Raw genomic sequence first — 13,434 nt, 5'->3', positions numbered from 1 at the left:
AAGTTGGACCTTGCTATTTTTTCTACTATTTTTATGCCAGACTAGGTACATTTCTTCTCAAATTTAAAATGAAGTTGCATGATATAAAGAGAGTGCAAAGTTTCTGACACGTGTTCCTTTTAATGTTTGCACAGGAATAGGGTACCAATATGAGAGAATTAGTTAGAAAAGGATAGTATTCCCTCTCCTATTTATGTTCCCTTTTAACGTGAGATCACATAAAATTTTTATTTACATATGATCTCTCAGTCAAATCTCTGTGATGAATTGCAATTTCAAATGAGTAAAGGACACATTTGGGAGGTGTTTCTAAGAAAGGAATTTCAGAATGTTTATAGTTTTAACACAAATACCTGTTTCTTCTTTGGACATTTTGATACATACAGTATATCAAAATATATAGGCTTGGGAGCATATGATGGGCTGAATTGATTAATTAATCTCTTTTTTAAAAAAACACTAAGCCGCCCATTTGCCAAACAATTTTGTGCAGTATACAATTCAAAATAAAATGAAACATTATGTGAAATGATGATTGCACAATAGTGTATTTCTGTTGTTAGCTTTTAATTCAGTGATCAGACTCATTCGAGACAATGATGAATCCGCATGCAAAGGGGAAGTTGAACAACTATCCTTGTGTGACCAGAACAATCTAGAACTGAATACACTCAAAACCGTAGAAATGGTGGTAGACTTTAGGAGAAACCCTTCCACCTCTCACAATACTAGATAATACAGTATCAACAGTAGAGACCTTCAAATTTCTAGGTTGTATCATATCTCAAGACCTAAAATGGTCACCTAACATGAAAAACATCATCAAAAAGGCACAACAAAGAATGTTCTTTCTGCGCCAGCTCAGGAAACTCAAACTGCCCAAGGAGCTGCTGATACAGTTCTACAGAGGAATCATTGACTCTGTCATCTGCACCTCTATAACTGTCTGGTTTGGTGCTACAACCCAACAGGACCGACACAGACTTCAAAGGATAATCAGAACTGCAGAAAAAACAATTGCTGCCAACCTGCCTTCCATTGAGGACCTGCATACTGCACGAGTCAAAAAGAGGGCGGGGAAAATATTTACTGACCTCTCGCATCCTGGACACAACCTGTTTCAACTCCTACCCTCAAAACGTCACTACAGAGCACTGCACACCAAGACAACTTAGACACAAGAACAGTTTTTCCCCGAACGCCATCACTCTACTAAACAAATAATTCCGTCAACACTACCAGACTTTTTACTAAATCTGCACTTCTATTCTACTAGTCATTCCTATCATCCTTTGTTGCTTGTATCCTAAGATTTTTATTAATATTGATTGTTTCTTCATTGCTTATTTGACCCCTATGACAATCATTAAGTGTTGTACCACATGATTCTTGACAAATGTATCTTTTTATTTTATGTACGCTGAGAGCATATGCACCAAGTCAAATTCCTTGTGTGTCCAATCACACTTGGCCAATAAAATTCTATTCTATTCTAAAATCAAATGGCCGCTTTACTCAGTCTGCTCTGCACTTTTACTTCTTTAATCACTGTCTATTGCAAAAGTGATATGATGATATGGAGGGGGGGGAGGCAGAGAGGGGCACAGGGGATGGGAAGTTGAAGAGTTTTGCCTTTTTAATTTCTTTCCTTTTTTTTTTTGAAATTGGAAGGATGCGTTTTTGTAGGGTAAAATGGATGCATCATTTTTACCCCTTCTTTTAAATGCACACATATTTCCCTCTGTATATACACAAAGTACACAGCCCCACATTAATAATATTGCATCAGATTTTGGCTCTCCAGCCTTGCAGAATACCAGCACTGCAAAAATGGGGCTATCCATCATTTACAGGTTGTTCATGGATTACTTCCTCTTTTCAAGACTTGCAACAAATTGTTGTCTTGTTCTTTTTTTGCAGAAGTCCAGGAGGAGACTTGGGAGCCAAAAAGAAGAAAAAGAAACAGAAACGAAAAAAGGAGAAAACAAATTCTGGAGGTACCAAATCAGACTCTGCTTCGGACTCCCAGGAGATTAAAAATCAGCAACCTTCAAAAGTGAGATATTGGCCTTTGTTTTCTTATCCCTATTTTACTCTGACAATTAGTGATCACAGAAATATGTTTTAAAATGAAATTAGATTTGTGAACTGACCCAATTTATATATTCAAATTAATGACAAAATCATTCTGGAAATTCAAATTGCATCAATTATTTTTATTGGCTCAATCCAATATTTTTAACAAATCAGAATAGACTCAATTCACACAAAAGTTGCAGTTTTACTACTTTTTCTCTCTTACAGATTCTTATTAAAGTGTCCTTCCATGTCAAGTGGACCAGTGGTCCCCACCTTACCATCTCAGATTTTGATGAAATTTGGCACATAGTTTCTTTATGATATAAAACTATGCTGTGCAAAATGTTGGTTCAAAAGGCTAAAAATTGGGAGTTCTAGGAGGCCTCAAATAAAGGGTTGCAAAATGCTAAGTCAGCAAAAGTGACATTTTGGGCCAACTTCCAGAAACTGTAAACGCGGCAGTTTCAGTAGTATGTTGGAGATATTTGGAGAACCTGCACACCTGGCAAGGCTGCCCATTGAGCAGCGTTGAGCTGGCCACGGTCACCTAGTCCCAGCGATCCAGATGTGACCACTCAGCCACTCCCACCTGGCCGCTGTGAGTTGTCATAGTCTTACCTGCAACTGGCCCTTTGAGGAAAGCCATAATCAGTGTTCCCTCTAATTTTTTGGGGGAGTGGGCGGAAAAGTATAGTGTCTGAGCGGCAGTCCCTTCGGGACTGGGTGGCACAGAAATATTAAATAAACAAACAAACAAACAAACAAATAAATAAATAAAAACCCACCCTGTTTTGCCTCAGAGAATTTCAAAATAAAATACTGTACTGTGTGTCTATAACAGTGAGCTCATAATAGGGCAACTCTATCAATATCAAAATGCCACTTAAACAGTTGAGCTAGTTTCAAACTAGATTTTGATTTTCTTTCTCTCTTCCTTACTCCCATTCTTTTTCTTTCTCTTTTCCTTCCTCTCTTTTTTCTATCTGTTTCTCTCTCTTCCTCTCTTCCTCTCTCTCTCCTTCCCTCTCACTCTTTCCCTCTCGGCTTCTGGGCAGGTTTGGAAAACTCTGAGTTGATGATGATTTTTAAGTGAGCGATTGCTCACTGCTCAGCTTAGAGGGAACTATGGCCATAATGCTGATGTAGACCTCAATGAAATTGAATTTGACATGCCTGCCCTGGTTGATTGTTAAAAAAATATGTCTCAAATAAATCCAGTTCATTTCAAACACCCACCCCCACCGCACACTGGGTCTATAAATAATTATAAAGCTTGTCATTTATACTTGATATATTTGGTATATTACTATTTTACACTGCAGTTTCAGAATTATAGAAATCTAATATCAATCAAGTCACCCAATGCCTGTTAGCTACATTAAAAAAAAACCTTGTTCCTCCCAAAATAAACTAATCTTCAAAGCCCCCATTAACAGTCCATTACAGTCCAGTGGCCTAGAGGTAAAGAGACTCACTTCTGACTCAGAAGGTTGAGAATTTTAATCTTAGGCAACAACAGATGTCTATCAGGGCAAAAAGAGAAAATATTTACTATGAACTTATGCATAGGCTTCGGGAAGGAAAATTGGCCTCTAAGTGCTCAGCTCCATTGAGTTGTCCTGATTCCACCGGGATAAAAGGGATTACAGAATCGTAAAAAGTTTTTTAAAAATGTATTTAACTCACAGAAACTTCACTAGCAGCTTCCAATCTCTTACAAACTTGTTCAAAACATTATCTCTAAGCAATGCATTCAGTTTCACCATCCCTGCCAACTAATTTCAAAATCCATTTTTCAGCTGTCGGTGCTTCTTTTTTTTTTCAATATTTGGGATAAATAATCCTTTTGTTTAGAAGTTTCTTTTCAAAGATGAAACTTTCAAGATAATTCTATGGCCGATTGTATATGTTCTTACATATATTTATTTATGAGACACCCATATGTAAATGTTATACCGTCATTTCAACAGTCATTGAAGCTTCCCTGTTGTTGTTATTGTTGTTCTAATAATACCCCACAACTATTTGAAAAGGTTAGGACTTGAACTATTAAGTTTTTACCAGTCCCAGACTGTAAATCGAATTGAAAATTAATAACAAAAACAAAAAAAGAAAACGAAAATAGCTTTAACAGACAGGTATCTTATACATAATGTTTTGTCCGCTATTCTTGTTCCGCAGCATTGATGCTAAAAGTGGCTTACAAATTCTATTATGTGTAGACATGTCAACATTTGTGTTTTGGATATTCTGCATTTAATTTTGAAATCTTTTGTTCAGAAATCTGGGATATTGTATAGATTGGTACATTTTACAACATTCTCAGATTGTACAATTCTAGGTTGGTACATTGTACAATATTCTCAGTTTACATGGTGTAGAGAAATTATCAAATCTTCACTGTTTCTCTTATGGTAACAGAACATAACTGATCTTCTTCAGACTTAGCAACTAAGTAGGGTCAAGCTTGGTTAGTGCTTGAATGAAGACTACAAAGGAATATCGGCCCTATAAATAGGCTGGCAAATTTAAAAATACATTTTGGGAGATAATCATAATAAATCACATAACAAATCATTAAAATAGTGGCAGTGATTGTTAGTAATTGTTTTTTCATTCCTTCCATTCAATTATGTTAGATTTTCAGAAATTGTCTGGACAAGTCTCTGTGGTTTTCATGGCAAGGGTTTTTTTTTTAGAAGTGGGTTGCCATTTATTTCTTCCTAAGGCTGAGAGACCCAGCTGCTTTTGTGCAGGCAGGGCTAGAATTCACTATTTTGAAGTTTCTAACTGCAAAAACTGGTTCTAGTATCATTATCAACACTTTACAAAAATATGAGCAAGATTAACGTGTTCTTTTTTCCTCTAATCTAGAAAACAACTTTTAAATTCCCCAGTTACATATGTCTCTTCTTTTTCCTAATATGGCACAACTAATTTGCTTAGAATTTAGTCTAAGCCAGGGTATTTAAAACAAAACTAAGAAAGAAACATACATTGAACACATAAAAGTGTTAATATCCAACAAAAAAATAAAGAAAAAAGTTGGGTTTATACAAAAGGAAAAAATGTGCCCCAAATATTATTTTTAGGAGATGCCTTTGCTGCTTCTCCAGGTCTTTGACAGAAAAAAGTCTTGTACTTTAGTACTTCCTCAATTAAAAGCCAGCTAATAGGAGGGTGAGAAGATGGGCTAAAGGAAGAGGGGAGACCCATTTAAGCCTAGCTCAAGAACTCTCACATGGATAAGTATGAAATAAAAGATGGTAATAAGAAATCTCAGATAGAATTGCCTGAGGTGTTCTAAAGTTACTTACTGAAAAGATAAGACCATAGATTGTGCCCTGCTAGATCAGACCCCAAGCACATCTAGCCCAGCAAGCTGTTCAGCCCACTCCACCAGGAAGCACTCTAACCTTACAGCTAATATTCCTGATAGATGTAATGCTGGCTACCAGCTTTGTCACAATAATGACGTCTAAAGAAGGGGGAGTACTGCTCAAAAAAATCAAGGGAACACTCAAATAACACATCCTTGAATGAATAAAATATTCTTACTTAATACTTTGTTCTGTGCAAAGTGGAATGTGCACAACAGCATGTGAAATTGATTGTCAATCAGCGTTGCTTCCTAAGTGGACAGTCTGATTTCACAGAAGTTTGATTTACTTGGAGTTATATTGTGTTGTTTAAGTGTTCCCTTTATTTTTTGAGCAGTGTATAACCCTTTTATGGGCCCTGATTTTTCCAGGTTTGAAGTTCATTGGGTGAAATATCTCAGATTCTTTTTTCTGATTGAAGCATCAAAGAGGAAAAAAGTGGAACAATTAGCATGCTGAAATGATATAACTCCTCATTTTCATATAGGCAGCCCCAAGAGGACCATATACTTACTCTATGTAAACTTTATTTATACCTTTGAATGAATACTGCTCTATTCTTCATTCAGAGATTATTTTATGTGAGTTTTTTTAAGGATAGCTTTGATGATAGGATGTAATATAGCAAAAATGCACAACAGTTTGATAAAGCCAGCAAGGAATGCAAGGAAGTTGTGTTCTCCTTTTACCTGTGATTGTCTACCTGCAGAATCCAGCCATTCCAATGCAGAAGCTGCAAGACATTCAAAGAGCTATGGAGTTGCTCTCAGCCTGTCAGGGCCCAGCCAAGAATATTGATGAAGCGACAAAACGCAAATACCAGTTCTGGGACACACAGCCTGTACCCAAGCTTAGTAAGTTTATTGCTGGTGACCAGATACAAACAGCATTGGTTCTTTGTTTATTGTGGGGGAGGCTTGAATTTTAACAATATATATTTTACAGATCACAAAAACTCACCTCAAATGCAAAACAGCTTTAAGATTAGGTTGAAAACAAGCTTTATCACCAAATAATTAATGGGAAGATTGCTATTTGAAAAACATCTATGTAATTTTAATATTAAACTCCTTGACAATTTTTATCTTAAATCCCAATAAAAATACTTTAGAAAAATATTCCTGGTAAAATACAGAAGAATCAAAGAAATTGTTTTCAAGTGACAATAAGCATTTAAAATTTTATTTTTTAAGAACATAAAAGAGTTTTAATTTTATTATTAAGGTTATTATACTTCTTTGTGTGTTTCAAAAGTCTTACTGCAATAGTAATTGCTTTTCACGTGGCATCTATAGTCCAGGAAGCCATATTGCATTGCAGTTGCTTCTCTTTGTAAAAGAAGGTGGAACACTGTAGATTAGAAAATGACATCTGTGTACTGAAATGTTCCAGCTACATATAAAAAAGATAATGCAATTATACAGTGGTTAGTTTGGAAATGTTTCTCCAAAGGTCTGCAAGGCTTATATTGGTGTTGCTATATTAGGAATTTCTTTTTAAAATAATATCTTTAATAAGTTTTGTAAGGTTTGATTTCTATGCTTTGTATTGTTCTTCTGATCTCTGAGAACATAAGATCAGTTTAGAAATAGCAGTGGAAAAAATGCATCTTTAAACTGTAATAGCTGCTCTGAGAATATGGGCATTGACTATGTCATTAAAATTAGTTTCTAATTGCATATTGCAAAAATAACCAGTCAATTCAAGTTGGGTTTTTTTTTTAAACCTACCATATATTTCATTAGAAATCCCTTTGGTAGACAGTTGTGCATGTGGTATGAAAGAAGAGATTTTTAAATTATAGACCTCCAGTATGTTACTAAAAACAATCCATTCTTTAATTGGAAAAGTTAGGTCCGCTGTTTGAGTCTGAATTCAATCTAAAATGATTCATCTTGAGAAGTGGTTTAGTGCAGTGAAGGAAAATAAGCAGCAGGTAGTAAGCAGTTCCATAACATGTATTGAAATTCTGTAGAGATTGCTATTCCCTTGACAAAATTAACAATTATAATACAATTAAATCTCTAGGAAAACATACAGTGACATTATTGATAATTTACTTGACATAAAATGAATCTGGCCGTGGACTTTACTAACATTTTTGTTTACAACGCCTTCTCTGAAAACAGAAAAAAAATGATTTTATAACTCTCAAGCTTACCTTCTTTTTCTCTAAGGTGAAGTCATAACATCGCACGGTGCTATTGAACCAGATAAGGATAACATACGTGTAGAGCCGTATTCTTTACCACAGGGTTTTACCTGGGACACCTTGGATCTGAGCAATGCTGAAATTGTAAGTAGAGTTCCTCGCAGTCTTCCAAATACAACTTTCGTGTTTGTGTATATGTGTGTTTATAGTAGTGAAATGAACATGAACAGGGAAGGCACAGAAGTCCCCTCCTGACACGTAGTTCTCCTTTTTACGTTAGACTAGTTTGTTTTTCTTAAGAGAAGAGTCAGGTTGCTCAAATTCAGAGCAAAGTGAAAGCTGTTGGATTCAATAAATTGATGGTTTCCTTCCACTCCTTTTTTCCAGTTAAAGGAACTGTACATGCTGCTAAATGAAAATTATGTTGAAGATGATGATAACATGTTTAGATTTGACTATTCACCAGATTTCCTTTTGTGGTGAGTCCCAGTTTCCATATATCTAGGGGCATCTATGGAGAAGTAATGATGTCATTGGCCTGTTCTCTTCTCAGGCCTTTCCCCTCGTCTCTCTTGCTAGACAGCAAGGAGGAATTAACAGTGAATTTTTTTTTTCATATTTGATGCTTAGAAAGTTTATAGCACAGATAATCCTCAATCTATGACATTGGGGACCAAAATTTCCATTGCTAAGCAAGACAGGTGTTAAGTGAATCTTGCCCATTTTTTTAAAACCTTTTTTTGCCATGATCATTAAGTAAGTCAGTGCAGGTTGTCAAGCAAACCCAGCTTCCCCCATTGTTTTTATTGGAAGCTGGCTAAAAAGGTTGCAAACAGTGATCTCTTGGCCCAGGATCATGCCAGGCTCCTCAGTTTTGATCAAATCACATAGATTTGATCTCTGGGGATGCTGTGATAGTCATAAGTTGAGGATCAACCTTAAGTCACTTATTTCAGTGTTATTATTAAAGCTTTGAATGGTTACTAAAATGGATGGTTGTAAACCAAAAACTCCCTGTATTCCATAAAAGGTAAGACCTAATTGTTATTTTCATGCTTTTTCCTCTCTTTTAGGGCCCTTAGACCTCCAGGTTGGCTTCCGCAGTGGCACTGTGGCGTCAGGGTATCGTCCAATAGGAAGCTGGTGGGCTTCATCAGTGCCATTCCAGCACACATTCAGATTTATGATAGGTAAGCCCTAACCGATTAGGAAGAATCCCAGCGACCGATAAGGTCCCACAGAGTTGGCCTTCTCCGGGTCCCGTCGACTAAACAATGTCGTTTGGCGGGCCCCAGGGGAAGAGCCTTCTCTGTGGCGGCCCTGGCCCTCTGGAATCAACTCTATCCCGGAGATTAGAATGGCCTCCACCCTCCCTGTCTTTCGTAAACTACTCAAGACTCACTCATACCGCCAGGCATGGGGGAGTTGAGACACCTTTCCCCCAGGCTCTTTTATACTTTGTTTTATGTTTGGTATAAATGTGTTGTTTGGTTTTTTAAAATAGGTTTAGGTTTAGGTTTAGGTTTATTGGATTTATATGCCGCCCCTCTCCGCAAACTCGGGGCGGCTCACAACAATAATAAAAAACAGTACAGTACACAATACCAAATCCAATGCCCACCCATCCAGTTCCAATTGAAATTAATAATCTCATAAAAAGCAGTATATATAAAAAACAGGCACACAGTCAATCAATCAACAAAACAACATGGGCAAGGGGGAGGTATTTTAGTTCCCCCATGCCTGACGGCAAAGGTGGGTCTTAAGGAGTTTACGAAAGGCAGGGAGGGTGGGGGCAATCCTAATCTCAGGGGGGAGCTGGTTCCAGAGGGTCGGGGCCCCCACAGAGAAGGCTCTTCCCCTGGGTCCCGCCAGACGACATTGTTTAGTCGACGGGACCCGGAGAAGGCCAACTCTGTGGGACCTAACCGGTCGCTGGGATTCGTGCGGCAGGAGGCGGTCCCGAAGATATTCTGGTCCGGTGCCATGAAGGGCTTTATAGGTCATAACCAACACTTTGAATTGTGACCGGAAACTGATCGGCAGCCAATGCAGACTGCAGGTTTTATATGTTTTTTAATATTAGATTTGTTCTACTATAATATTGTTTTTATTATTGTTGTGAGCCGCCCCGAGTCTTCGGAGAGGGGCGGCATACAAATCTAATAAATTATTATTATTATTATTATTATTATTATTATTATTATTATTATTATTATTAGGGGTCTCTTAGGTTTTTCTTAAAATCATTTGCATGAACAGGAAAAAAGTTAGATTTGGAAGAAATTCTAAGGGGAAACCTTGGTGAAATATTGAACATTTATTTATTCATTCATTCATTCATTCATTCATTCATTCATTCATTCATTCATTCATTCATTCATTCGACTTCTATGCCGCCCAATACCGAAGGACTCAGGGCAGCTTACAAAGTAATATAATACAATACTTAAAGATACAACAATAAGAAGAAGTCAAATGTAACATCTAAAACTAAATCCCGTAATAAACCCAGTTGTATAAAAACAGTCATAATCACATGCATGCATACCATTCATACAGTTTGGCCATGAAAGATCTACAATTCATGGCCTGCCGGCAAACCCAAGTTTTCGTGGCCTTATGGAAGACCAGTAGGGTGAGAGAATTACGGACATTGGGGGGGGGGGGGTAGTTGGATCCATAGAGTCGGGGCACTGTTTTAAATATCTCAAGCTAAAGTGCTTGTTCATTTACTCCACCTATTAACAACTTTTTCTGTGGCAGCACCATCAGGCAACATCTGTAAAATGTATTACAACATCTGTAAAATGCAACATTTTAAAACATTGTCTTCATCCTCTTTCTATTCCCCCTCATCATTTTAGTCTGGGAGGCCATCACTTTTTATCTATCAATACCTTTTATCTATCAATACCAATCCCAGCGACTGATAAGGTCCCACAGAGTTGGCCTTCAACAGGTCCCGTTGACTAAACAATGTCGTTTGGTGGGCCCCAGGGGAAGAGCCTTCTCTGTGGTGGCCCCGGCCCTCTAGAATCAACTCCCCCCGGAGATTAGAACTGCCCCCACCCTCCTTGTCTTTCGTAAGCTACTCAAGACCCACCTATACCGCCAGCCATGGTGGAACTGAGACACCTTCCCCAGGCTTTTAGACTTTATGTTTGGTATGTATGTGTTGTTTGGTTTTAAATGATAGGGTTTTATATGTCTTTTTCTCTTTTAATATTAGATTTGTTCCACTGTAACATTGTTTTATTATTGTTGTGAGCCGCCCCGAGTCTTCGGAGAGGGGCGGCATACAAATCTAATAAATAATAATAATAATAATAATAATAATAATAATAATTATTATTATTATTATTATTATTATTATTATTATTATTATTATTATTATTATTATTATTATTATTAAGCACTGTGGTATAGCCACACTTACATCTCTGTGCTTTCCCTGCTAATGATGTTTATTGAGAATATTCAGAAAACCCATTTCAGCATATGTTTTTAAATTTCCAAATTATTGGGTAATGCTGCCATTATTGCAGAGTTGGAATTACAATCAAGATCATCATCATCAACGTAATGCAGCAATATATAAAAGAGAGAAAGATCTCGTCTAATTATATACTGGAGCACATTGAGGAATGCTAATCAAATTCAGCCTTATGTTTTCTCCTACACTGCCCTGCATGTGTTTACACATGTAAAAGCACACACTCCCCCACTTTCTTCTCTTTAAATTCAAAACATGTTCTTGCCCTTACCTAGTTTTTAATATGTTTGGCTGCTGATCATTAATTCGGAGAAGAAAAGGTTAATATGTTCACAGCAAATGATGTTAAAGTAGCAGGAAGAGAGAGGGGTGGGTGTGAACAAATCATAGATAAATATTGCATCTGCCAGAATCAGCAATTAAACCTGTGATCATAATTTCTGCAAGATATTTAAGCTCTGAGCAAGTAGAATTTACATTAGTATCTAATATTTAAAAATCTAAATTAGCAGCTATGTTTGGTTCCCAACAGAAAATCCCTCAAAGCAGATCATAATTATCAGAGCATGCTTTCTCCCCTTGATTTACTTCTATACAGCCATATGGGAAGGGTAGATAATTTTACTCTAATTTTTTTCTCAAGTACATAATACCCACAGGGAATCGTACAGAGAGTTGCAGAACAAACTGTAAAATTTACTCAAGAATTTATCTCTGTTCCAAAAGATAAATGTATTCAGCTTCTACAAAGGATTATGCATGTGCACCTCCTTGGGAAAGAGAATACTAAAAATGAAGGTTCCTGATATGGATTCAAAATACTTTTTTATACAGCTAATCTCCGAGTTACGAGCGTTTATTTAATGCCCGTTCCCAGTTACAAGACAAGGAGCAATTTAGAAGCCAGTACCCAAATTTAAAAATCTGCAGTTGTTTCCCCATTACGAATGACTACAGAGGTCTACAACATTCCCCCTATTACCCCCATTCCCATCCCCACAAATGCTTTCCTGTCCCCTCCTTACTAAATCTGTCTCATCTCTGCCACGGTTACTTTTTTTTGCATAAAGTTTTTTTATTTTTTCCCCCTCCTCCATACATCAAATGTTTACATCACCATAAACAAAGCTTAATTAAAAAATGACCAAGAATACTTTGCTTTGGCTTCAGTGTCTGCCAGTCTGAACATCCATTATCTTTTCACTTGACCCTCCTTTATTTATTTATTTATTTATTAATCGGATTCATATGCCGCCCCTCTCCGAGGAGTCGGGGAAGCTTACAACAGTGATTTTCAACCTTTTTTGAGCCGCGGCACATTTTTTACATTTACAAAACCATGGGGCACATTACCCGGGGGGGGGGGGGGGGGGGGGCTAAAAAAAGTTTGGACAAAAAAATTCTCTCTTCCTCCCTTTCGCTCTATTTCTCTCTCCCTCCCTCTTTCTCTCCCTTCCTCTTTTCTCTCTCTCTCCATCCCTCTTTCTTTCTTCTTTCCTCTTTTTTGCTCTCTTTCTCTCTCCCTCCCTCCCTCTATGTCTTTCTCTCTCCCACCTTCCCTCCCTCCCTCTCTTTCTCTCTCTCTCTTTCTTTCTTTCTTTCTCTCTTGCTCTCTCTCTTGCTTGCTTTCTCTCTCATTCTTTCTTTTTCTCTCTTTCTTTCTCTCTCTCTTTCTTTCTTTCTCTCTTTCTTTCTTTCTCTCTCTCTTGTTTTCTTTCTCTCTCGCTCGCTTGCTTGCTTTCTCTCCCTCTTGCTCTTTCTTTCTCTCTCTCTTGTTTTCTTTCTCTCTCTGAGCTTCGCGGCACACCTGACCATGTCTCACGGCACACTAGTGTGCCGCGGCACACTGGTTGAAAAACACTGGCTTACAACATATAAAAAACAATATACTTCGAAATCCAATTAATTAGAATTAAAAATCTAAAAGCCTGAAAACCAATTCAAGTGCACTCATATCCATTCAGTCAACAAACTCACCATACATTCATCCTCCAGAGGGTTGTGTCTAATGACCCCAAGCCTGGTGGCATAGATGAGTCTTCAGACTCTTACAAAAGGCGAGGCGGGTGGGGGCAGTAGGATCTCCGGGGGAGCTGATTTCAGAGGGCCGCCCCCCCCCCCACAGAAAAGGTTCTTCCCCTAGGTCCCGCCAAGCAACATTGTCTAGTTGATGGAACCTGTAGAAGGCCAACTGAGTAGGATCTAACCGGTCGCTAGATCCATGTGGCAGGAGGAGGTCCCTTTCTCTTCTTCAATCCCATCTACTTTCCTTCACTTTATCTTCACATTCACCATCCTCTATCTCCTCTTTCCTTCCTACTTCCTCT

The 13,434-nt window shown here is 37.7% G+C and overlaps 1 protein-coding gene across 1 annotated transcript in view; it reads left to right on the top strand.

The window, feature by feature from the left end:
• NMT2 (N-myristoyltransferase 2) overlaps positions 1-13,434 on the top strand; it is a 48,141-nt gene that overhangs the window by 10,224 nt on the left and 24,483 nt on the right. Inside the window, exons 2-6 of the mRNA XM_070729293.1 lie at positions 1,921-2,056; positions 6,169-6,313; positions 7,637-7,755; positions 7,999-8,090; positions 8,685-8,801. Coding sequence (XP_070585394.1) covers positions 1,921-2,056; positions 6,169-6,313; positions 7,637-7,755; positions 7,999-8,090; positions 8,685-8,801 — 609 coding nt within the window. The remainder of the gene's footprint in view (positions 1-1,920; positions 2,057-6,168; positions 6,314-7,636; positions 7,756-7,998; positions 8,091-8,684; positions 8,802-13,434) is intronic.

This window comes from Erythrolamprus reginae, chromosome Z (genome assembly GCF_031021105.1).
Source record: "Erythrolamprus reginae isolate rEryReg1 chromosome Z, rEryReg1.hap1, whole genome shotgun sequence".
NCBI lineage: Eukaryota > Metazoa > Chordata > Lepidosauria > Squamata > Dipsadidae > Erythrolamprus > Erythrolamprus reginae.
Note: the sequence above shows the minus strand (reverse complement) of the source record. Positions and strands in the feature narration are given on the sequence as shown.